Source organism: Lactuca saligna, chromosome 7, assembly GCF_052625555.1.
Source record: "Lactuca saligna cultivar CGN05327 chromosome 7, ASM5262555v1, whole genome shotgun sequence".
Taxonomy (NCBI): domain Eukaryota; kingdom Viridiplantae; phylum Streptophyta; class Magnoliopsida; order Asterales; family Asteraceae; genus Lactuca; species Lactuca saligna.
In genome coordinates this window covers 42,179,760-42,207,691 of record NC_136423.1, presented here as the reverse complement: position 1 = coordinate 42,207,691, position 27,932 = coordinate 42,179,760, and the positions used below count along the sequence as shown (strand labels likewise).

Genomic DNA, 27,932 nt, shown 5'->3' with positions numbered 1-27,932 from the left:
ATGCAAATACACTAAGTAAAAAAAACCATGATTTAGGAAACTTCCATATCCTATTTAAAAATAGAGTAAAAGAACATCACTGATTATACATTCTAAATTTCATTTGAGTTGATTCTTGCTTTTCCTCTTCACAAAAACTTCAAATCTCTTCCAGACACCTCTTCAAGCTTAAAATTGTTACACCCTAAGCTTTCCGGTATTCAAAATCATTGAAAACGACTACATAAAGGAGAAATATGAAGCTTAATTAATTTGAAGTTTGGGAAGTTGTCACATTTAATGTTTAGATTCCTCTTTTTTTCATATATATACCTTAATGCATGGTCATGTTGAAGGAGTTGGTCATCAAAAACTATTTTTTTTTTAATAAACCTCGATACATGGTTATGAAAAGAAAAATTATTATAACATTTTTCCTTACTGCATGGTCATATAGAATAAAAAATATTGATGTAATCCATCTGCCTGGTCAAATAATTTTTTTTCTTCTTTTGAATGACATAAACACATTTAAACTTATTTATTTTACATACCTTTAATTTTTTTTAACATTTGACTCTTAATACATCTTTATTTATTTATTTCTTATTTTCTACTTTTATTATGACTAAACTATTATTATCTATCATATTTATTTATTTTAACTATTTCAATCTTTGTATTTATTTATTATCATTTAATCAGATTACATTTTTATTATTTAAAGAGTAAATTACACTAATGGTCCTTGTGGTATGGAATAATCTGCGTGCCTAGTTCCTAGCTGTAAGTGTGTGTTATTTTTTTATTTTTTTATTTTCATTTTAACTTGGGCAATCCCTGTAATAGATTTTTGTTGCGTATTTGGTCTTTGTTAGATAAGAAATGACTGTATTACCCTTATTAATTTCTTTTTCTAATTTATTTATTGTTAAATGTCTTTATTTTTGTTTTTGTTATTTATTAATGTTAGTTTATTAATTTATTTATTGTTAAATGTATTGTCCTTACCATTCCACCCATTTGGTTTCCCTGCCCAAAGTAAACTACCACCACTATGTCACCGAAAATCACCACCACCTCTAATACTAGACTAAATTACAATCTCTCCCATCGGAAAACAAAATCCAAAAACCCAGATAAACCTCGATACCATAAACTTATTTAAACGAGAAATCAATTCCATAAATCAAAACTATGAATTCAAAAGATGTTTAAGGGCGCCAAAAAGGCGTGGAGCATTCTGGCGGCTCCATTTTGTTCTAATTAATGGTTTAAGACTTCTAGTTTTAGAGAAGAGAAAGATATAGCAGATTACAAATCTATATAGCGGATTACGTCTTTCGAGTGCACATCGGTGACTTTCAAGTGCATACTGACGACTCTGAATGTTTCCAACAACCCTTTATCTTCTCTCGTCAAACATCAAAAGAACAAAACCCTAACTCATTTACATAACCATACCATCATCCTTAGCCCACCATCATCAACGGAAACCGCAATAACCGGAACATTAGCCCGCATAAACCACCATCCTTCTTACCTTTCGACATCAAGATGCAGAAAAAGGAGACATTGTGATATCAACATTCCCTTCCTTATTCTCATTTAGGTGCAACGAATCATTCCTAGACCACTTAAAGCAATCATCGTGAAATCAAAACCCGACATCATGGTTTCCGGTGACTGTTCAGAAGAACCATATGGTTTACAAAAAATGGTAAATAGGTATCAAGACTCTCTTCCGATCAAAACTAGATGCATCTTGAACTTACAGATGAGTTATAAGACAGATAATGAGAATATGTCAGAGAAGGAGAACTTAACAAGATGGGGAAGGCGGTGTGGTTGGATGCAGGGGAGGAAAAACGAGAGGGTGAAGTATATGTTGGAAGGTGATTTATGTTGGGTTTAGGTTTATTACTTTATTTTAATTCATTTTTGTTTGCTAAATAGTAAATAAATATATAAAATAAATAATAAATAATCAATAAATAAATCAAAAAATAAATACGGAAGGATAATATAGTATTTTTAGGTATGACAGGGACCAAACGTGCAACAAAATTCCATCATAGGTACCGTCCGAGTTAAAACAACACAATTAGGGACCAAGGGCGTATATTACCCAAACCACAGGGACCATTCGTGTAATTTACTCTTATTTAAATTTAGTAAAATTTAATTTAATACCAAAAAGAAAAAAAATCCCTAAAATACGGATGTTACGCTTATACTACAATGATTGATGGTTATTGAATTTACGTAATTGTTTGAGGCGTATGCATTAATTGGTAAAATGGATGATGTTCGCATGAACTAAAATGAATAGGGTGGTGTTCACAGATTGTGAATATGCGAAGGATAAGGAAAAAGGCTATATTATCCTCACGTGCATAATACGTGAGGATCTTAATAGTTCCACCTTAAGAAAATATTGTGGACTAGGTATTACATTTATCAAACCTTGGGGACTAAACCTGGAGTTTACACTAAATTAAATATAAAGAAACAATATGCTTAAAGACGATATGTGTAATCATAATGATGTTAGTAGACAGCAGCCTTTCCCTTGGGTTTTTCTTTTTCTTTTTTCCCTTTCCATTTTTGGCTTCTTCTTTTCTCTTTCCCAACATTGAATTGCTTTATAGTTCTCTGTTCAGTCAAGGTTTATATTCACACACACAGAGTATGACTCTCATCAAAATCTCTCTCTCTCTCTCTCTCTCTCTCTCTCTCTCTCTCTCACACACACACACACACAAACATATATATATATATATATATATATATATATATATATATATATATATATATATATATATATATATATATATATATATATATATATATATGCTCTTTTTTGCCCCCTTTCTTGTGCAGTACGTCTTTGTTTTTGATATTTCATCAAGAGATATAAATAATTTATAACGGAAAACTAAATACAACTGTTTCAAAAAGTCGATATTCACTTAAAGAACTGTATGGTGTGTACTGCATTGTGTCTCCTTGCTCCTACTCTTGAATAGGTTTCTTGATCAAACTCTTAACTAGATTATATATATATATATATATATATATATATATATATATATATATATATATATATATATATATATATATATATATATATATATATATATATATATATATATATATATATATATATATATATATATATTGTTGGGTTCTAGACATGGTGATCAGGGTCTGGCCAGTAGGTGGAGTATTTCAACCAGTCTGTCTCCTGTGGGTTTGTGATGGAATATTCCTGCAATGGAAACAAGAAATAAAATATATTATATTTTTAGGGTTAGTCTCTAAAAATGTAAGGTTCTACTTCTAGCATGCATGCCTGCATGGGATGCAATGGTGCCCAAGTAGAAAACGTTTGGTGCAATAAAGTTATAAAGCGTATGGTTAGATTAAAAATTACACATTGTTAACAAGATTTATATGGATTCATGAAAAGATGACTATAAAAGTAGTATTCAGTAACTGATAAATATTAACAAGGTTTATTTAAAGATGAAAAATCGCTATAATTGTATATACCCTCGGGATGGGGGTATATTTTCTTAGAGAAGGACCTAAAAAAAATATATTAAGGGTTGTATTGAATTGTACAATTTTTTCTTAAGTTTTCTACTCCCTCCGTTCTAATATTATTGTCCACAGACAAAAAACAAACAAATTAAGAAAAACATTAATTATCCTTAACTTTATATAATAAAATGACAGTTTTGTCTTTACTTTGCATTTAATGTTTTATTAAATGTTTAGTTGGTTAAGTAATAATGAGGGGTAGTTTGGTAAAATGTTATTTATTTTTAGAAGTGGACTATTATTTTGAGACAAATCAAAAAGGAAAGATAGATTATAATTTTGGGATGGAGGGAATAATATTTAAAGAAAATATAACCCCATGACTACACATGAAATTTCAGTTTTGATTTTTTTTTCTACTATCATGCAACTAATGAAATTTCATATGACACCTCTACTATGGAATCATGTCGCCTCTCAATGATCATTACTCATTGTTCACAATACATCATATAACCCCTCCTAGTATCAAGGAAGGATTATGTCCTTGTTATATATTGTATTCTTTCTACTTTCTCTCTAGTTAATTTGTATATAATCCCATGTAAGCTTAACTACATATAATAGTGGTCGCTTAATAACTCCATATTACATTTGAGCCATCTTCCGCTTAAACGCTCTCTAATTCATGACATCTTATACCTCAGAAACTAAATTGTTTTCTTAAGACTTCTACCAATATCCCATCAAACTTACAAAATTCAAAATTTCCTGTCTAGCAATTCTAATTTAATTTGGCCTTAATAAAATACAATCTTCTTGGCCATATTGATGACACACCTAAACCTACAAAAATTATCAAAGAAATAAAAGACAAAAATAAAGTCATTGAAAAGAGTGCATTAGAAATTCAGTCTCATATATTTGTCATCTTCTCATCTTACGTGTGTGTGTATATATATATATATATATATATATATATATATATATAGTCCTCATATTAGCTCTCTAAAATAGTCTTTATAGGGAGAATGGAGACTCCAACATACATAGCCGCTTATAAGACTGTGTCGCACTAATGTGAGATATACTTACACTCTTTTCAAATTCGGAGGCTCGATGAGGATAGATAGGGATGTGCTAAGCTACAGGGTGCGAGACTCTGACTCTTATACAACTACTTATAAGACTATGTCACACTAATGTGGATATACTAACATTACAAAGCTTAGATTCATATCTGTATTCTCTTAGCTAAGAAATCTCACTATTGTATCATGTTCTTATAATAAGAAACTCCATGACAATTGTTAAGGTACTCGTTTTGTTCTAGAATACATACAAGATGTTAGGGCTACTAGTGAGCCACTTGTTATGATTGGATATTATGATATAGAAGAAGACCTAATAATGGAAATACTCAAAGGTGTTGGTGATGAAATTGAGTCCTACGTTGTTTTTATTTGGGTTCATGACACCCCGATCACATTTATAGAACTATTTGATAAGTTAGAGGACTTTGAACGTTGGGTTAAGAGATCATAGAACATCATCCCTTCAAATCCTATTACAATGAAAAACTATATGACTCATCAGTCTAACCAACATCAATCTCACAACACGAAAATCAACACTTTGGTATCTCTAACGACACACTTAAACACCCAATCAAAATCCTCTCAGTTATCATTTAAATTAGAATCCTCCCTCATCCAACTTAAATCATCCCTCAAATTGATTTGTTTGAAATTTTTGTGAAATTACAAGGAATCTAACAGGTGAGTGTTGCAAACTCGTAAGATTTCTCAAAACAAAACCAAAACATGGAGATTACTAGCTCTGAAGCTAGTGCTAACATGACATTTCACAACAAACCATCTACAGAAAATGACTTGTTGATTCTAGAACTTACCATCATGTCATTAACGATGTGAATAATTTGCAATAATTTTCAACCTATGATATTCCAAATGAAATAAATATTGATGATCATACATGTTTGAACATATCTCGTAGTGGTAGGAGCACACTTGTCGTAGAAAAAAAACTCATTTTTCTTAGACAATGTTCTATGTTCCCTTTTTATCAAAACCAATAATGTATGAGTTTCCTATTCCACATTTAAAATTGAATACAAAGTTGTTGCAAATAGTATCACATATCTCATGTAGATTCAAAATTTGCAAACAGTTTTCTTAGCTACTTTCCAAATTCCTTGACAACATACCTATCTTTGTGTAAAACCAATTCCCTATACATATACACATACACACATACACACACACACACACACATATATATATATATATATACACACACACACACACACACACACACTATGACAGGTGTTGTGTGGTGTACGTATTTAATTTAGTTGTTTTTAATATATATATATATATATATATACACACAAACACACACACACACATATATATATATATTCCCAATTTATTCGCAATGATACTATTTTTCTAACATATTTTTCTCTTTTTCTCTATTAAGATTAGATTTTAATCTAGTTAAAAATAAAATTTAGGTTATGTGTAATATACTAGCTAAAAAGTTAGTTGTTATCTGATAGTTGAAAAACTATTTAATGAGCTTATAAGTTAGTTGATAGAAAAAAACGTTTTGTAATTAAACTAGATAATAAACTGATTGAAATATATAAAATTTCATAAAAAAATATTTAAGATAATTTGAGTTTTTTATAATTAATTAAGGATATATTGAGAATATTTTAAAAAATCTCGTGAAAAGATAGTCTTACAAAATATGACAAATTAAAAAATTTCGAAAAATAAATTAGCTTGTCAAGTATTTGTAGTATGCCAAACACTGCTTTATACTTTTAATCTATATTAAAATCAACTGTTCGCAAGCACAATTTTTAAACAATGGATTCATATTTTGTGTTCTTCGAATCCGAGAAATTTTGATAAGGTATTTAGCTCATATAATTCAAATAAATTTAATTATTTTTAGAGATAATTGTTTTTTAAATGGCAGAAATATATTTATTTTAAATGATAAGCGTTAATCACATACTAGCGTAATTTTCCCAAGATTTTCTTTTTGCTTTTCATTTTAAGGGGGAAGACGAGATATGGTAGTTATACCTGAATTTATGATAACTTTTTCTCTTCAATCACGTTGGGTCTTGTGTATAAATTTCTTAGGATACCATACACTTGCTAAAGACTTAGGGTCACCATCCTCTCTTTTCTTTAAAACTTACTTTTAGACATACATTTTAAGAAGTTTGTAATCAAATAAATAAAATGAAGATGAGAAGATATTTATAGTTCTATAAAAATGTTCCTTAAATGTTGTTTTAAAAGTAAGATATATCTTAAAAACAAAAAAGCTAACTGTAAATATGCTTATTTAAGTGCGATTTATCCAATATTTGTATTATGATATTCTTAATTAATACATAGTGTTAAAAAAGAAACCTAATATTTCTCTCTAGAGGGCAGATATAGTTTTTCTTTAATCTTTTTCTACTGCTAGCTGTTCAGTAAGAAAGAAAAGAGAAGCAGGTTCCACAATTTGTGGCTCATCTTTTGGTTCACTTTTTATCCTATTATTTTCCACCCTAAAGGTATAAATCAAGCATTTCATATGATTTTGTTACATATAAAATCCAGAATTGTTAATGGTTTGAATTTCGATTTTCTAACACCGCAAAAGGTATACTCAGATGCAAATAAAAACCTCTATCACACGACGACATACAGATTTTGTTTATAATTCTTTAATTAATTTAAATGTAGTTATAATTGTCACTCGATATACGATGCTTTTGACAAGATTTTTAACGTTTAGAAAAATAATATTACATTCTATACATTAATATATAAAATACGCCATAAAAGCAGTTTTTCATAAATCAGTTTTTCAGATGTACTATTAAATTTTCTATTAAATTAATAACTAGAATTAATCATGTTATAACTTACATGTATTAGATTATTAACTAGAGTAATGTTATACGTGGTAAATTTGTATAATAAGAGGTTTAAACTACAAAATGCTTAAAAATGAATGACAAAAAAGTGAAAGTATTACGAATTGTGTAAATGTATCTAATTGAATTACGGGAATATATAAAAATAACTCCTATAAATGTAATTTAATTGGAGAGTGAAATATTAGATACTTCTTTTTCTCTTTTTCTTTTCAACGTTGTGTTACTTCTCAGTGAGAACCATCAAAAGAGATAAAGAGATATACATTAACTTTTCTTTCTTTATTTTAATATTCATATTCCTTCTTTAAATCCAATATTAATTACTCTTTATCTCTTTTCTAGCTAGTGTTATATATATATATATATATATATATATATATATATATATATATATATATATATATATATATATATATATATATATATATATATATATATATATATATATTAGAGAGAGCAAAAAGGTGACAAAACTCACTTCTTTAACATCAGCTGATGATGATGGAGTGCACCCCATTATGAGTTCCTCCAATCCTGATGCTGATCTTCCTCCTATCTTATGATGTTGTTGCTGCTGTTTAATTTTATAGAACAACAAATTAAATTAATAAAATATGCAGACATATATATATATATATATATATATATATATATATATATATATATATATATATATATATATATATATATATATATATATATATATAATCAGTTGATTTGTACTACCATAAAAGTGTAAAAATTTTCCTAGATATATTATAATTTAATGCGACAAAATAGGTAATGTTATAATGAATATAATAAAGTATATAACGTATAATTTATTCATTTAAATAATTTATAACAAGAATCCCACCCATGCATGCATGCTTAAGGCTACAACATATTTAAGTACTCTATTTTGTTTACAGCAATAAAACATAATTATCCATGTGATCATGTATTGTCTTCATCGAAACAACAACTTGGAAAGTGCAAAATGATTACTTGTTCTCAACTTAGGTGACAAGACCAAATACCCCTTTATGTTTAATTATTATTATAGAGAAAAAAAAAATCAATACGATTATCAAATATTTGGAGGTTTTAAAGAAATACTGATTACAGTTGTATTGTTTACATTACACTTATGATGTTTAAAATGGGATTTATTTTTCATCCAAGAGTTCGATGGTTGATTTTCGTGATAAAGTTATTGTGTGAAAAACTTTTGTTAAAATGGTACGTGTCTTCAATTTTAAAACAGTTTATGGACTGGTAGAAATTTTATTTAAACATACTTGTTATTCCAGAATATATACTAAAAAATGTTATAATAATAGATAAACACGTTTAAAGATTTTTGTATCGAAATAAAAATTTAAATAATTTTAGTTTCAATTATAGGAAATGATGTTTTAAATAATATGACAAGGATCCTAAGAGAATTGATACAATTTAAGAGTATTTTCTTACCTAAACATAAAAGTAAATAAATAAATAAAGTTTGTGGTAAATGCTTTAATATTAGAAAAACCGTATAAAATTAAAAATCACGACGAATTTTTTTCCTTCAACTTGATATAGTTTACAACTTCTTCTTCTTCTCTCTCTTTTTATTTATTTATTTATTATTATTTTATAATTAATTATGCGATAACCAAACAAAGAGTTATGTTTAGATTGTCAAAAAAAAGTCTCAGCTACTAGGATACATACAATTTGATTTAATTTGTCCTACTTTGAAATTTTTGTCCATATATATTAAATTTCTACTTTTCCAAATTATGCGCTACAATTACGTAAAAATACACATTTATATTAATAACTTACCGGAAAATTTTCCATGATCCTAGACACATGAAAGGAGTCATCATCAAGAATAATGGAGGTGTGACGTAGGGGAGAAGGAGAGATGATTGCTGACATGGCATGAGATGGCCTGCTGACATGGTAGGCTGTTTCTGCCACGTGGTGCTGATGTGGATAATGCTGCTGATGATTCTCAAGGCTCATCTGCTGCTGCTGGTGTTGCCTTTGCAGGTTAGGCGCGTCGCACGTCAATGAACCCTCCCCTGTCGTCGTTCCCACCTGCATATATCACTTGTACCCTGTTAGTCCACTGCATGCATTATTACTTGTACTCCATGCATTATATATGTGAAATATAACGTACAAGCATGCATGACTTAGAATAACAAAGGTGGTATATATATATATATATATATATATATATATATATATATATATATATATATATATATATATATATATATATATATATATATATATATATATATATATATATTGCTGATAATGCAAGCAATTTCAATAAGAAAAGCAACACTTAAACCGTTTGAGTTCATCTCTTAACCTTGCACTCAACCAATATCCACATTTTTAGCACTCAATTCATTCCCATAAGCCAAAAAGTTGATGTAAAAGACAATCAACCAATTAACCCTTTAGCAACAAGAAAACAACCCAGATTTAAAGTGGCCGTGTTTCTATTTTTATTCATAAAACCTCAAAACATAACACACGCAAGCTCAATATTTATGCCGACTATTCACCAGGTAGATTCAAATTCAGGATCTTAAAAAAGAGCAAGTTCCAAGTTCTGGTTTTTAGTTTTCTTTGGCTAATTGATGTTTGGGATTCATCCTTTTTGTGATATTGTGAGTCCCATTAATCGAGTGTAAAGAATAGGATATATGTGGTTGTTGGATTTGATCAAGAAACATACCTCACCAAAGCTTTTTCTATAGGGGATGAAGCTAAATTGCTCAACACCTTTGAAATGTTGCATTTGATCCATTGGATTGTAATTTGACATAACCGCACCCGCAAACTCGTCTCTAATGTTACTGTAAGTTTCAACAGTAGGAGTAGCAGTAATAGTAGCAGTAGCTGTACCAGCGACATTAATTTCTTTTGAAGAAGAACAACTCCCACTTCCGCTCCCACTCTCTCTCCTACTAACATTATTCTTTTCATATATATTATTTACACCTTCAATATGAATGTTATTCATAGCTCTTTCGGACCAATTACATTGCCTTGGTTGAGTTTGGAAAAATATCTTCGATACAACGAGCTCACCTTCTCTCTCCTCCTCGAGTTGTCCAAGATGATATTGATGCATTACCCAATTTGTCTTTTCGGGTTTTCGGTTTTTCCCAAAGTTGGTATAGAGTACCAAGATTTTCTTGCATCCCTTTTGCTTTTGGTTCACCATAACGGGTCGGGTCTTGCCTGTTTTGTGCCACCGTGTTTCACCACCTTGTAGGTCACATTCCATTTGGATTTTTCGTCTTTTTCGTGTACCCGTGGTGTAGGCTTTGGAAGGCCGATGAAAGAAATGTCTACTCAATCCATCTCTTGTAACTCCTAGAAGATCAAAAAAGAAAAAAATTGAAAGTCATAACAAACAAAAACGCTATAAAAATTAGGTTATCTTAGGTGTGACAAGTGCAAAATTCACTCAAAAAAGTCAAAACAAACAAGAAAACCCTAATTTCTTGGGTGTCTTATAGTAAAACCTAACTGATTGAACTATTGAAAACACAAGAAAAGATATTTATGTGATCATGTGTTTTCTTGTGCTTGTGGGTGTTCTTTATTCTTATCCTTTAATTTCGGCTTTCCAGGGTGGTGAAACTTGAAAACCACCACTTAATTTCCGTTGTAAATCAAAACTCACCAGGGAGTTTTTCGGGATGAGTATAACAAATTCCATCTTCTCCTTCGATAGTAGGGATGAACTCATCTATCAAAGGGTGAGATTTATTTGAGTTTTTAGCTTCCACTTTTGCTTCAAGATGTTCTATCAGCTCTTGATCAGTTGGATCAAATTTCACTCCTGCTGGTAAACCTACCCAATCCTGCAAATGAAAAAAGTAACAAGAAATTATTAATATATATCGTATGAATTTCAACAAAAGAAAAGCTTAGGAATTAATAAATCACTAGAGAAAGACAATCTTTTTATTATGGGATTTGTTTATGTGTATCTTTTCTTGAAACAAGAGATTTAAATATAGAAGGGAAATTCAGCAGCAAGCATAATTCTATTCTCATGTTTGATTCTTATTTGTCAAAATCTTATAGTTGAAGCTAAGAATATTATGAGACGATTGTATCTATATATATGTACATTAAATTAAACAAAATTATACCCCTACAACGTACCGGTTTTCCTTCAAGTTTATGGCCACAACCAGGACACTGTTTGGATCCACAAAATTGATGCTCTTCCAGCTTTGCATCAATGAGATCAGAGCTGCTGATATTCATTTCTCTTACTACACAACGGGGCTTTATTTATTGGCTAATCGATCAAGAACAGCGGCATGAAATCCTGATTTTGATCACCACACGTAAGAAAAGAAAATGCTAGAACTCAATCCTCGTTAGTTTCTGCTTCGTCTTCTTTTACTACTACTAATACTATATTGAGATCTGATGGTTCTGGACAGATGATGATGAAGAAGAAGACGAAGAAGTACAGACACTAGAACACGTTCAAATACGTTTTTAGGTGAAAAACAAATGAAAACGAGATTGGAAGGATACCCGGATGAGATATATTCTTCAAAAGTGGAAATATTCCAAGGATAAATATACTAAGAGTTTGTGTGAGAGAGAGAGAGAGAGAGAGAGAGAGAGAGAGAGAGAGAGAGAGAGAGAGAGAGAGAGAGAGAGAGAGAGAGAGAGAGAGAGAGAGATGCTTTAACCATCAAAAACACCAGAATTCCCTCCAACTTTACCTGAAGCAAGTGAGATAAAGGAAAAGGTGTGTCTCTTCTCTTCTCTTTTACTTCCCCTAATTTATATAATATAATAGCTCTATCTTTTTTTTAGGCGGTTGATATATATATATATATATATATATATATATATATATATATATATATATATATATATATATATATATATATATATATATATATATATATATATATATATATATATCCTACTCCTAATAAAAGAATCCTTGTTAGCCGCGTGTCCATTCAATAAACTTCATTCACCATCAACTAAAATTACCACTTTACCATTCTATTCTTTAATCTTAGAAATACCCTTCTTCTCCCTAAATCTCGCTTCCTCACAATACGATATTCAAAGGATATTCAAATTTTGAAATATGAAAATGGCACTATCCCCAAATGTGGGTACAATCGACAAGAGACTCTTTTTTCTTCCTTGGTCCATCATATCATATCCTCTTCTTACATCTATCCTCTCTCCGATGCTAAGCTCGCATGAAAATGTTTCACAACTATATTGAACTTGAGATTAAGAGAAATGACATGAAAGGTAAAATTATTTGATTCTGCGTTTTTTTAAGAAAGATATTCATGTATGATTTTCCTGATTTATGTTCAATTATGACATGTGTTGGGTATTATGTGTTGCGTCATGGGTCATTCTTTTGTATATCCGGTTTAGGCCTGTCTAACCGTTATTATATATTAGGATTACGTATTATATATAGTGCATGCATGTATGCCTTAGAAGATATGATAGTCATTTATTATCTCTGTTGCATTGTAACCCTAAACATCTCTACAGTCGAAGTTCTTAATCGAGCTCTTCCGAGGTGTTCAAGTTAATCATTCGACATCAGTTAAATCATTCTTGTGTTAATCAATTCTTTATCTTTATTTTTCTACTTGAATCTAACGATCTTTAAGAAGTTTATATTCCAATAATTGGTATCAGAGCATGAGACTATGTTACTCATACGCATTCCTTCTATGTGAAGAATTCATTAGGGTTTCCGCTTTTATCAAATATATAAAGACCGTCTTCTACATGTCGACGGTAACTCTAGTGTTTGATAAAATCCTAATCTCAAGTTTACAAGTCTGATTCTAGCGGATCCAGAGCACAGGCTCATCATGTCACACGAAAACTCTCAAATCAATCCCATCAACATCTCAAATAGCATTGGATCATCCACAAGAATTCCCATTCTTTACACTCAACACTATGATGTATGGGCACATCACTTTGAAGATTACGTGGTTGGATATGAAGATAATGGTTATCTCATCTAGGAGGCTATCACAATCGTTCCGTTCGTTCATGTTGGAACAAGTAGGACAGTGAAGACTCAACAGGAGTACAATTAGCTTTTGGTGGACGTAGAAAAGATTCCACAAGATGAAAAAGAAAAGTAGTTGTGCAATCTCAAAGCCTTGAGGATGATCAGATTTTCCCTACAAGCCTATACCTTCCGTCTGGTTAGTTCATGCACTACTACGAAAGCAATATGGGACAGGCTGAAAGAATTGTATTCGACCGAAGAAGATCTAGAACACTCAATACAAACCTTGTTACTCTCTAAGTTCGGTGCTTTTGCTCAAAAACCTGAGGAGACTTTTCTTCAGACGTTTGATCATTACAATCATCTGCTCAGCAAGATGATGAAGCACAATATTGAAAGAAAGGAGATTGAACAGAAAGTCACGTTTATGAATGGCCTGAGACTTGAGTGGATGGCAGTGGTCTCAACTATAAAGGTTCATAAACAATTCAAATCTTACTCGCTGGCAAAACTGATGGGCATCTTAAAATCCCATGAAAGCACGATAATAAAAGAAGCGAAGGTTGTGTCTGGCATGGGCTCTTTAGCCCTTATCTCAAAAGGGAAGAATGTGGCGAAAGAAGAAGATGACTCAGATATGTCTGAGTATAACCTTACAGGTGAAGAATATGCAATGATGGTCTCCATCCCTAAGAAGTTTGCAAGAAGGAAATTCCCTACCAATAAGAACCGAAACTGGCAAGGGAGTTACAGCTCCGAGAAGGCGAAAGAAGAATCGAAGAACATCTCTCAAAAGGATGATGATAAGAAATAAAGCAAGCTAGTAGGAGATTCTGGATACGATTGCAATTATTGTCACAACAAGAACCACATTGCCAAAGATTGCATGTTACGAAAGATGGATGAGAAAAAGGATAGTGAAGATGATGAGGCTTATCATACACAAAAGATGGAAGAGCTAAAGAAAAAGAAGGTAGCTAACAATTCTATGAATGTCTTGATTGTGCATAAGAATGTGGTCGATGATGAGTTTGGATGCATTGAAGTCTGGTCAACAGACTCCGAGGATGAAGAAGTAAGGAAACGCTCACATGGCAGAGTATATGTGGCAAGAGAGGAAGTTAACAGTTTGGCTGGGAAGTGCTTGATGGTGACAACAGGAGTACCAACAGAAGACGAGCTTAAGGAGCCGAACTTGAAGGTGGACAAGTGTTTTGTAGCAAAGCCCATGAGTGAAAGGATTAACAACTACGATCAGTTGATCAAAAAGGTACAATCCATCCTCGAATCTCTTAAAGTTCCATCACAAATTATGAAGAAGAATTAAACAAGCTTAAATTTAAATTTACTAATCGAAGTAGTAGTCTCATGCAAACTCGCTTAACGAACTCTGACCTAACTGACCAACTTAGCAGGGAGTTATCGAAGAGTGAGGAGAGTCGCATGTGGATTGAGCTGAAGGAGACGGAGCTAACTAGGTCTAGGGATGAGATTATCTATTTACAGAGAGACAATTTGAAGTTTTTAAAACAAAGAAACATTTTTTGCTTGGTTGCTAAATGTTTATATACTAATATTACTCAATTTCATTTAGATTGTGAAATAGGGAAAAAGATTCATAAGATGATCTTGCCATTCCTTGAGTTTAAGGAAGATGAGGTCATTGCTTAATGTGAATCCATAATGTCCTCAGAAGAGACTCCCGTCACTTATAAAATCGGTCTGGACAAAATTGAATCTTTCATTGACTCAAAAGAACACAAATGCATGCTTAAAAGGCTCTTAGATGAAAACGATACGTTGAAAATTAAGATAGAGACCTTACAATCATTTGACTCCTTAAACGCCAAATTAATGACCGAACATAAAATTAATGTAGAAAGTACGTCTGAATTTGATGAGGAGAGTGAGATGAGTGAAATTTCAGTGGAAGATGTAGTTGATTGATCTGAGTTTTTGAAAAGCGAAACCAAGAAACCCCTTATATCTGAAAATTCAGTTGAATATGCACGTTTGTCAAAGGACAAGTCAAAGAAACTTAAAGAGAAGGTAATGGTTTACCAAAAAGTTCAAACCGTGCCAAATCAGGTTTATGCTGTCATAGGGGTCACTGGAAAACAAACAATAGAACTAAAAATCTTGGTTGACAAAGACAATGTTGAAGGGTGTGATAATTATTTCTGGTTCGCTTTTATCGATAATGCAGACGAGACCGCCAGTCTATCAGAGTGAACCTCATGGAGGGTAAATGGTAGATATGTTGCCGAACCAATCAACAAACCCTCAAGCTTTGACAAACCAATTTCAAGTGGGACAAAAGAGATACCAGAAGAACCGAAGAACACAACCAATGTATCTTCCAACACAACTGAAGCTAAAAAGGAGATACCAAATTCAAGCTTCAACATTCATAAATCTCAAAAGCAGCTGGTTAGATAGAAATGCCAATGAAACCAGAGATACATGAAAATTTTGAATGAGAGAAAAAGGTTTTGGCAATCTCAAAACCCTAACCATGTTCCCTCGAAGAGAGAAGTAAAGGCTAAAGAAAATGACAAACCAGAGATCAAAAAAAAAAAAAAACATCAGTCCTAACTCTTACTATTCCAAGCTAAAAAGGAGATACCAAATTCAAGCTTCAACATTCATAAATCTCAAAAGCAGCTGGTTAGATAGAAATGCCAAGGAAACCAGAGATACATGAAAATTTTGAATGAGAGAAAAAGGTTTTGGCAATCTCAAAACCCTAACCATGTTCCCTCGAAGAGAGAAGTAAATGCTAAAGAAAATGACAAACTAGAGATCAAAAAAAAAAAAAGAAAAACATCAGTCCCAGCTCTTACTATTCCAGAGCTCAAAACCAAACATCCAGTTTCTGTTCCGACTCCAAAGGACAGAACCGAACATCCAGTTTTGGTTTCAACAACAGAGTTCAGAACCGAACATCATGGTTCGGTCCCAACACCAAGACTAAGAACTGAAGGTCAATTTTCGGTTCTTCCCAACAGAAACCTTACTCAACAAAGGATGTTAAAGGGAAGGGAAAGCTTGATTCTAATGCAAACATCAATAATAATAAAAAGGAAGCTAACCCTAGGGGATCAAAAGAAGATTCCAACTGACAAAACACCATATGGTTGTTAGGTGCATTTCATGCATTCATTTTTTATAGTTTTAGTTCATAAAAGTGCATTACATTTAGGTTTAGACTCATGCATTTTGTATAATTTTGGGATTTTTCATGATGCAATTCCATTCACACGCTTTCAGGATATTTCAGGGACTTATGAAGGTTGGATCTTGTTGGAGGAAGTTATCAAGAGTTGGAGACAAAGTTGTAGAAGTTTTGGAGCTTTGAAGAGAGAGAATGAAGAAATGAAGAATTTGGCTTCACAGGAGTTTACACGGCCGTGTAAATTTATGCCTTTGATTTACACGGGCCGTGTAAACGTATATGCAAGGACATTCTACTTCGAAGACCTGGAAGAATTAAGCATTCTACTTTTCTTGTTTACACGGCCGTGTAAATGGAACCCTTTGATTTACACGGGCCGTGTAAACGTCTCGGTAGTTTTAAAGTGGTTTTGTCTTCTTATAATTCAGACAATCAGTTTTTATGGAAGTTAGGTCGGATTTTGGGAGGAGAAGAGACGATTTTCAGAGCTTTGGCAAGTAGATTAACACTTGGAAAACACTTTAATTTCTTTTTGTAAGTCAATTTGAAGTTTAAACTTGTTTGATTTGTAGTCCAACCTAGATATGTGTGGTTGATTTTATTATCATTTCCGAATCTGAATTCTTAAGTATGTGTTGTTAGGCTGTAACTTGAATTTGACTTATGTTTAACATCTAGTAATCTTTGATTTGATCTTAATCATGTGTTTGGTTAGTTCTCTTTTTCACTTGATCAATGAACTAGGGTTCTATTCAATCTAGTTAATCAAATCATGAAATTTGTATATGTTTTATGATTTGATGTTAGTAACACTCACTTACTTGGTTGTAATTAGATCAAAATTAGTGCAATCAAAGATTAAATGTTTATATTCCCAAGCTTAAGAGGAATGTTAAACATTGTTGGTAATTAATGCAAGAACCTAGTGTCATTTAATGATTTAATGCAAGAGCTTATTTGGGTTGAATCAATTAAATGAAATTTTATTTAAAGAGCTTATTTTAAATAAAATACTTTTGCCAATTTGGATATTAGAGTTTATTAATATCCAACTTACCAACCTAGATTGAACATGAGTTATAATCATATTACATCTTTCAACATAATACATATATAAGAGTCAGAATCGGAAATGTACTTCTTCTACTGCGTTTGTTTTCAATCTTTCTTATTTATGAAGTTTAATTCAAGTTTAAATACAAACCCCCATTTCAATATTACTTGTATTATGTGTGAAAATATGGCAAGATAAAAAGTCCCGTATCTCTGTGGACCGACCCTGCTTACTCTATACTATCTTTAGTATTAGAAAAAGCAGTGATTTAAGTTATATTAATATTATTTTATCCCATCATTTATTGGTTTGACACCCAAACAATGGTACATTGTAATTTAAACAAGATAGAAATAAAATAAAAGTGTACACCATCAAAAGAAAAGACGAAACCACACTAATAAAAAGAACTTATTTTGTCGATATCTCTGTTGCTGTTCCTTTTTCTATGAAAAAATCACCACGACCCAAGAGACTTTGGGTTCCTAAATCTTCTTAAATTTGCAGGTTATAAGTGATGAGTAGTTCGATGATGAATGGTACATAGACAGTGGCTGCTCACGTCATATGACAGGGAGAAAGGAAGAGCTAAGGGAGTTTCGGTCCCTTAAGGATGGTAGATGTGTGAAGTATGGCAACAAATCTTATGGAACAATCAAGGGATATGGAATGATAACCAGCGGAGAGTTCACAATTTGAAAAGTGGCGTACGTGGAAGGATTGCAGCACAACCTCATAAATGTATCTCAATTGATTGTGGGTACCGGGCTGAAAGTCTCATTCGGTGATGAAGGATCAGAAATTATCGAAAAGCAATCCAAAAGAGTCTTGTTAAAATCTGAACGAAAGGGAGAAATGTACCCCCTAAACCTCAGTCCAATTAAAGGAAAACCAACTATTTTCCTGCTATCCAAGGAAAATTCTGATGAAAGCTGGCTATGGCACCGACACATATCGCACCTAAACTTTAAAGATATTAATAAGTTGGTGCTTGGTGATCATGTTCGAGGTCTTCCAGTTATCAAGTTTGATAAGGAACACCTGTATACAGCATGAGAGATGGGTAAACAAAGCCGAAAAATCCATCCAACACGTATCAATATCAAGATCGTTGAAGCTCTTGAACTTCTGCATATTAACTTATGTGGACCTGCGGCTATTGAAAGCATCGGTGGTAGTAAGTTTGTTCTTGTTAAATTAGATGATTTTTCATGTTTCACCTGGGTATTCATTCTTAAACAGAAGTAAGAGGCGACTCCAAAGTTGAAAGCTTTCATCAAGCAAGTCGAGCTTCAACTGCGAAACGTGGTGAGGAACATTCGAAGCGATAATGGGCTAGAATTCAAGAATAAAGAGTTCGAAGACTTTCTGGATGAAAAGGGAACTTCTCACAACTTCTCAACTCCCTATACCCCACAATAGAATGAAATTGTTGAAAGACAAAACCGTTCCCTGTGTGAGGCAGCCCAGACCATGCTGAGCTTCGCTTCACTCCCTCTATACTTCTGGGCTGATGCAGTTATTACTACATGCTATACTCAGAAGCGATCCCTACTTAACAAGCGATTCGCCATCACTCCGTATGAAATTCCGAACAATAGGAAGCATAATGTTAAGTTTTTCCATGTGTTCGGTTCCAGATGCTTCATTTTTAACTCCAAAGAGAACCGAAACAAATTTGATGGTAAGGCTGACGAAGGAATCTTTCTTGGCTATTCACTAACTTCAAAGGCTTACGGGGTTTTGAATAAACACTCCAAATGGATTGAAGAAACCTACTACGTAACGTTTGATGACAACTGCATGAGGAAAGTTCAGACAACCAAGAGTTTCACTGGGGAAATATTCCTAGAATCAGGTCAAGTCTCAGTTCCAATTTCCAACTTGTTTGAAGAGTACATAAGGCTGTTCGACGAACCAGAAAAGGCTACACTCTCAGAGGCGAAAGTAGCAGACAACAAAATCGACCATCTAAAGAAGATTATCGATGAAACTGCAAAAGATATGGAAAAAGATCCTCCTAAACAAGCTGAAGGTCAACCCTCAGCAGATCCTCCAAACAAAGGCTCAATGTTCGAGGGGGAGGGTCCATCTGAAACCAACACAACAGAACTACCGATCGAGGGGGAGCATCCAACTCTAACTCATGATGGTCCAGTCGAGAGGGAGAACCATCCTCCAACTGTAAGATAGAGGCTCCTGAAACTGACATGGGATACGCTTCGCCATTTGAGGGGGAGAATGCAAATACAAATACAAATGATTAAGACGATCAATCAAAATTTGAATAAGAGATTAATGCAGAGTTGGATCCTGTCTATGACCTGAACCGCCCTCCTCTAACAAAATGGACTAAGGATCATCCCAAAATAAATATAATTGTTGAATCCTCGGACCGAGTTCTCACACAGTCTCAATTGAAAGCAAAGCAAACTGCATTATTCTCTCATGTTGAATTCTGCATGTTTAATTCGTTTGTCTCTAAAATCGAACTAAAGACGGTCAATACTGCACTTGATCATGCTGATTGGGTACAGACAATGCAAGATGAACTCCATGAGTTTGAATGCAATCGAGTTTGGAACAAGGTGGATAAAGAAGGTAATGTTATTAGGAATAAGGATCGACTGGTGGTAAAGGGGTATTGCTAAGAAGAAGGAATAGACTATGAGGAGACCTTCGCTCCTATTTCTAGATTGGAATCGGTTCGAATCTTTCTAGCATATGTTGCTCATAAAAACTTTGAAGTTTTTCAAATGGATGTGAAATGTGCCTTCCTAAATGGAGAACTAGAAGAAACAGTGTATGTTGAGCAACCACCTGGGTTCGTGAATGAGAAATACCCTGATCATTGCTATGAATTGGATAAAGCTGCGTATGGACTGAAGCAAGCACCAAGGGCCTGGTATGAAAAATTAAATCGCTTTCTAAAAATGTCTTAAATTCAAGAAAGGTTCGGTTGACTCAACCTTCTTTCGCAAGAAAGAAGGCGAACATCTTATGATAGTTCAGATTTATGTCGATGATATCATCTTCGGCTCCACGAATCCTAGATTAACAACTGAATTCCGAAAGCTGATGGAGACTAAATTTGAAATGAGCGCAATGGGTCCATTAACTTTTTTCTTGGGTTAAATATAAGACACGGACCAGAAGGCATTTTTATTAACCAGGAGGCCTACATGAAGAATATATTGGCAAAATTTGGTATGACGGGAGACTCGAAGGTGAAGGTTCCCATGGCGTTTGGCACTAAGTTAACACCATCTCTGGAAAAGCCTACTGTTGACATGACTCTATATCGTCAAATGATAGGATCTCACATGTATCTAACTGCTAGTAGACCAGACATTATGTTTTCTATCTGTTATTGTGCCAGGTTTAAAGCTAATCCTAGAGGACCTCACATGGTGGCAGTGAAGAGTATTTTTTGCTATTTGAAACGAACCTCGTCGCTCGGTCTCTGGTATCCAACAAAATCAGGGTTCTTTGTTCAATTCTTTTTCTGATGCTGATCTGGGTGGATGCGGTCTAGATAGAAGGAGCACAACTGGAGGATGTCAGTTCCTTGATGGTAAACTAGTTAGCTGGCAGTCCAAGAAGCAAACATGTGTGTCTCTCTCGACAGCTGAAGCAGAATACATAGTTGCTGCTTTGTGTACCTCACAAGTAGTCTAGATACAAAGTTAACTTAGAGACTATGGGATGAGTATGAAGAAGATTCCTCTTTATTGTGACTTTGAAAGCGCGATAAGAATTTGTCACAATCCGGTGCAGCACTTAAAGACAAAGCATATTGCACTTAGGTACCATTTCATCAAGGACCATGTTGAAGATGGAATTGGAAACGTGGAAGTCCATTTTGTTAGGTCCTCAGATCAACTTGCAAAAATTTTCACTAAAGCATTACCAGAAGCAAGCTTCAATAAAATTTTGCAAGGTTTGGGAATGATGAAAGTAGGGCCGGTACCGAATCCTCAAACCTCTTTCTGAAAAATTCGGCAAGCGAAATAGAGCGAACGCTCAATCTATTTCGGTTCTAGAATTTTAGGGAACCGAAATGAACTGAACGCTTTGCATATTTTGGCTCCTTAATTTTTGGGAACCGAAATGAACCGATCGCTCGGTCTATTTCGGCTCCGAAATTTTAGGGAACCGAAATTAACCGAGCGCTCTGCTTATTTTGGCTCCTCAATTTTGGGGGACTGAAATGAACTGATCTCTTCGTTTGTTTAGCTTTAATTATTTAAGGTTTAAGTTCGGCTGTACCTTTTTGTACACTTTCTTTTCGCCCGTTACTTGATTTTTTTGTTTTTCTTTATTTCTATCATGTTTAAAGTTATTTCTTTTTGCTAATTTTTGTTTTTATTATTTTTCAGAAATTGCAAAAATCCAAAAAGAATTTATTTTTATTTTTACAGAAAATTTGAAATTCCAAAAAGACTTTATGTTATCTCTTGTTATTTTCTCTATTGTTTCGTTTTCTGTTTTTCTTGTGTGTGGTTTCTTTGTCTCTTCTTCCATAATAGGTATCAAGTGCACAGTCGTAATATGAACTCGTGAAGGGGCAGGTATGTCAATTTTACAATAAACTAGCTAGGTGTCCCTAGAAGCATGTTGTTGCATGTAAACCAAAGCTTCTTAAAACATTAAGTGAGGCCTTAATGAATCCATTTGTACATATTGTTTCTTCCCAATCAGGCCGACTACATTCACTCAAGTCATGAGCTATCCTACTCTTCTCAAATAAGTCAAGAGTTTGCTGCTATGTCACTCATTTACAGTAGGGGTACTTTCTGTTCTTTAACGACCTCATAATATTCTCCATCTACTTTCGGTTCATCAATGTAACCCTTGAGACTCTCAAAGATTACCACTGAGGTTTATGGTTACACAAACTCTGAGTTAATGATCTTAGATGTGTACACCACGTGCTAAATGAGACCCAAAATCCAACACCACTGCTGAATTGATGGTGAATATTTATATTCAAGCACTCACTTGTTACCAAATGAAGTCTCTTTTATTTTTTCCTGCGTGATCTTTGTGAAACTGTCTAACACCAAGGCATTTCTTCCTAAAATGTCCAGTTTAGTTTTTGTTTTTGAGATTTCTATTATAAATCCTGTTTATTCCAAACTATCCAACCTACTTGTTCAACAAACCACATCGATCTCACAAGTACTTCTTCCAACGTTCGGTCTTATGTTAAGTATCGAAGTTCCATTAAAGATTAGCCACCCTCTATAGCCATTGTTTAAAAAGAAGCCTTTCAATGTTTCTTAACAAACATTTGATCGTATTCTCATGGGAAACCACACAAGCACTTCAAGTATCTCTTGACTTTGAAGGAAGAGATTCATGCCCGGGATCCTCTGCTTTATGTCATATTTGACATCACTCACATCCTATACACTTGTTGCTTTATTTCTTATTCGTTAGCACACTAATGCACGAAAATCTTCTTGATTTTCCAAAATTCCGGTTCGTGACCATTGTGAGTTGTTTTTACTTTCGGCTCTAACCATTAAACAGATATATGGAAGCAATAGGGTATTATGTATCGTGAATGAACACCGGATCGGGGAAGTTGTGTGACAACCCATAATTTATTCCGTCACTGTAACCCGTTTCTGTTAATAAAGCCGTTACGTTCCAATTTTTCCGTTAACTTTGTTTTAAATTAATAAAATTGGGACTTCTTATTTTGACATCATGAGTGTCGGAACACATTAGAAATGCGTGAAAGCATCCCAAATATTTATTTGGAAAATTTATAGTTTTGAGTACGTCGGGTTACGGTAACTTAATCGGGTACGACCAAAAGCCCCGTTTAACGTCAGTATCGGGTAAACTCAACCCCTATATAAGGGATTGAGTGACATCATTTTGAAGCCTTTTCTCTCTCTCTTAAAACACTTTCTCTCACTACTCTCTCTCTAAAAATCCTATTTTGATCCAAAAACCCCTTTTCAAGCCGCAAATTGGTAAGCAATCTATCCTAACTTGTTGTTTAACTTGATTGGTATGCAAATTCATGTTTGAATCACTAAAAACACCCATGAACATGTGTTTATAGTTGGGAACACCTCCCAAAACTGTAAACACCTCTAAAGAGGGTTTTAAAGCCCCAAAACCCCTCCAAATCACTTCTAGTGCTTAGGTATGGCCTAGAAACTTTTATGCATGAGCTTAGGACCCCAAAATCTTATCATTTGAGTATTGGACATGAGTTTACGGCCCAAGAACATGCTTGGAGCATAAAACCTCATTCATGGACCATAAACACCTTTTAAGGTGTTAGTTTGCCCCCCTAAACACCTCCAAAAGCTTCCATGAGAGTATAGGACCTTATAATCCTTCAAGAGATGCACCCAAACATACACAAATGGGTTAAACTTGAGTTTATGGCCCAAGAACATTCTTGAACCGTAAACACCCCTTCTTAGACCTTAAACTCCTCCAATGGGTGTTAAAGTGACCCCAACACATTGTATGGCTTAGAAATGGGTCTAGAACTTAGCATGTTTAACCTTCAACCACCAAATCACATGAATCATGGACAAACATGAGTTTACTGCCATAAAATCATGTGTTTAAGGTAGTAAACTCACCAAGAACACCTTCGTAGACTGTAAACTCCTTTTCCAAGGTCAATTCAGGTCCCAATCACTTCCTAAGCCATGGAATCAACCCTAGAACCTTCCTTTGTGCATTGTAATTAACCTAGGACCACCAAAACACAATAAGAATGGGTACATAAGAGTTTACGACCATAAACTCCTAGTTTACTGCCGTAAACTCCATAAATGGTCCAAATGTTGTTCAAGTCCCCTTCCAATGCCTTAAAACCAAGCCTAGCATCACCCCACATGAGTTTTAAGATCATTAAGCACCCAAGAACACCCCCACCATGAGTTTATGGCCATAAAATCATGGGGACATAGTCTTAGGTCCGTAATCACCATATGGAGTTTACTCTTGAAGAGCAAACTCCATATTCAGGCCATACACACCCTTAGATGCTACCCGGGTCACTCCTAACACTTGTAATGAAGTGTTATCGCGTCTCGGAGTGTACTGTCTTATCTAATTGGTAGTTTAAAGTCTAATTAGATACATTTGTGTATCTCTTCATATTACATAGGAACCTCGCGTGTTCTCAAGCCCCGAACTAACACTTAGCATCCAACCGACACACTTCTCGACTGGTGAGTTCATACCCCTACATTTTTCCATCTTTTCAATGTGTTCAGGGGGGAATACAAGAAAAAGTACAAGGAAATCTTGTACTCAAACTTATGATTTCATTTGAAATGTTTCATATTTCGTATGTTTTTAACACGGAAAACTGTATTAACCAATCGTTCAACTTGCAAAGTAAACCGTGATATTACTTGTGAAACTCGTTTTAAAATGTTATATTTTATATTTCACAAATGATTTTCAATATCATTAATGTTAAAAGCATGAACCTTAGAACTTTAAAACGTCCCTGATATCACTCCCTTAGATACGAGAGTGAAGGACTAATAACATTGAACTTAGAACCTTAACACTCCCCCTAGTTACTAGAGTGGAGGAACAACAACATAAAACTTAGAACCCAGACCGGTCCTTGGTAATACTCCCCCTAGATCCGAGAGTAAAGGACTACTTTTAAAATTCATTAATCTTAAGATTGGAGATACGTCCTTGGTAACACTCCCCCTAGTTACGAGAGTGTAGGACTACCCCCATAACCAGAATCTCCTGGAGGGAGAGCGTGACTTGAGTGTATAGATCTGTACGGGATTGACAACCCCGCATCTAGCTGGTAGCTACAGCCGAACCGAAAGGTTCAAGGGTGACAAAAGTCATAAAACGATACTGGCCCCTGTTTCGAGTCTTATCTAGTCTATTGTATGGTTATGGAACTCGCAATTTAGATTATGAATACTTTTATACTTACTTATTAGTTTTATATACGTGTTAAAACTAATGTACTTTTCAAGGATAAATAGGTTTTCAGCAAACATCACACGAAGACATAAAGTATGGTAGATACTTGTACATTGCTTTCAGAACCGATAACTGACTACAAACTTTTAAGGAAAATAAGGGTTTTTCCTGGGATAACAAACTGTACATAACCGGATCGTATAAAAAACGGATAACTAAAACTTTACTTATAAGAAAATATGGGATTTTCTTGGATAACAAACTTTTTCGGAAAACCAAAGGAAACTTGTACATTTTCAAAAAAACAAACCTCTTATGACCTCACCAGCTTTATGCTGATTTTCAAACTGCTTGTATTCTCAGGTCCACATTAGATAGGTACACAACGATCTTTCGGGAGAAGACGGAGCGTATAGAAGACTCGTCTTAACTTTTGTTCATATGATATATATATATATATATATATATATATATATATATATATATATATATATATATATATATATATATGTATGTATAACACTTGTAACGCTTTGTTTTCAGACAATGTAAATATTTCTATGTAATGTAATGGTTGTGTTTACTACGCTTACTATGTACATTGGTTGCGATACTACATGACGTCCTCCACCCCGGAATGTTTCCACCATCGGTTTCGGGGTGAGACAAGTTGAAAGGATACGAAGTTGCAACAGGTCTTTGGATAAGTTCAATAATGGGAGCATGAAGATGAAACGGCTCCTAAACCTTCACCGTATGACGTGTATCCGTGGAAAACCTAGCTGTCAAATCCCGCTTTTACAGGCGCCTTTTCAGAGATCGTTTCATACATGCTTCAAGTCGTGGAATGTCTCAAGTATTCCCCTCTTGCAATCGCTCTAACACAAGTGGAATCCGTTCCAATGTCATTACTGTCCCAGGTGTACTCCACATCAACTTACGACAAAATCAAAGAGAGAATCTACTTTCAGATTCATTCTCACAAGGATTCTATTTCAAAAGGACGAGTTTGCTCTCTGCTAGGGCTTGTAGTAGATGCCTCAGTCATCTCACCATACTTTATTACTACGACTCAACTATTCTCGATGTTTTATGAGATGGGCTACATTGAGGTGCTTACCACCTTCACCAAATTTAAGAAATCTTACTTACCCTCTCAATGGAATGGGTTACTCACCCTTTTTTACAAGGGGTTAGCTGAGCGTGTTGGTGGATCTGATGGTTGGAACAAATGCTTTATGATGATTCTATACGGTCTCTACAATGGACTCAACCTTGACTATGGTTCATTGATCTGGATCCAACTGGTGCAGAGCCTGTCCTCCTCAACCAAGCATTCTGAAATCTCATGTGGTCGTTTTTGGACCATTGTTGCTCAAAGGGAAATGACCACTCTCAATGTTCCGGTCATGAAGGATTCTTTGCTCTGCTCTATCTCCTCCTTCCATACCAAAAAGATAATCGTAGCTGATCCAATCAGGTTTTCACACAATGGTTCTATTCCGGAAACAATGTACCGGTGTGTCTCTCAGGAAAGTAGAGTTGTCTCAGAATACAAATTGCTTCCTCCCAAGAGTCCACGAAAATTGACTCCTGAGATGCAAGCTACCTTAGACGAGGTTGAGAAACCTGGTAAAAGAGGGAAGAAAGCCAATCATAAGAAACAAGAAGCTGAAGGTCCCTCTTCCAAACCCGCTAAGGCCAAGAAAAGAAAAGCTGGCAAAGGTGATTCCTCTGTTCCAAAGAAAGTAAAGAAAATGGATCGCAGAAAACAAACTCCTTTACCTTTCCATTCAAGATAGAAAGATGAGCAGTCTACAGGTGAGGAAGAGGAAGAGCAGCATGAAGGTTCACCTAAGGGGACTACACTTCCTCGATCTCCAACTCCAGAGAAGGTTGTTAATGATACTATTCCCACTCCTCCTCCATCTCCACCCAAATCTATTGTTCAGGATTCGGTTCCACCTCCATCTACATCCCAACCCTCTTCTACAATTTCTCCACCACTGCTTGTCAGTTCTACTCCTATCACCACTGCTCCATTACCACCTCCTATTTTTTCCCAAGCAACCTTCACCACTACACCTATCATCACCTCTACCACAGATTCTTCGGTCAAATTCAACACATCTAATGTGGGGGCTAAGACTGAAGATCTCCTAAAGTTACTACCGAACCAATTTCCCCAACTCCCTCTAGTGATTATAATCCAGTTCTTGGAGGAGCTGGA

The 27,932-nt window shown here is 34.2% G+C and overlaps 1 protein-coding gene and 1 long non-coding RNA gene across 3 annotated transcripts; one reads left to right on the top strand and one right to left on the bottom strand.

Moving 5' to 3' along the window:
* Positions 1-3,161: 3,161 nt before the first annotated feature.
* On the bottom strand, positions 3,162-12,180 carry LOC145005554 (NAC domain-containing protein 75-like). Of its 2 annotated transcripts, none has more exons than XM_078964641.1 (6): positions 11,669-12,180; positions 11,181-11,361; positions 10,224-10,867; positions 9,311-9,568; positions 7,977-8,069; positions 3,162-3,250 (listed from the first exon to the last, which is right to left on the bottom strand). In XM_078964641.1, the coding sequence occupies exons 1-6, from the start codon at positions 11,771-11,773 to the stop codon at positions 3,170-3,172; spliced, it is 1,362 nt and encodes a 453-aa protein (XP_078820767.1). In that variant the 5' UTR covers positions 11,774-12,180; the 3' UTR covers positions 3,162-3,169. The 2 variants fall into 2 exon arrangements, with proteins under 2 accessions (XP_078820767.1, XP_078820765.1); XM_078964639.1 differs by having other exon boundaries at positions 7,977-8,072; positions 11,669-12,152.
* LOC145005556 (uncharacterized) lies at positions 10,862-17,345 on the top strand. The gene is made up of 3 exons (XR_013662612.1): positions 10,862-11,856; positions 11,956-12,272; positions 16,803-17,345. It is a non-coding gene; the product is annotated as an uncharacterized LOC145005556 (long non-coding RNA).
* The last annotated feature ends 10,587 nt before the right edge of the window (positions 17,346-27,932 follow it).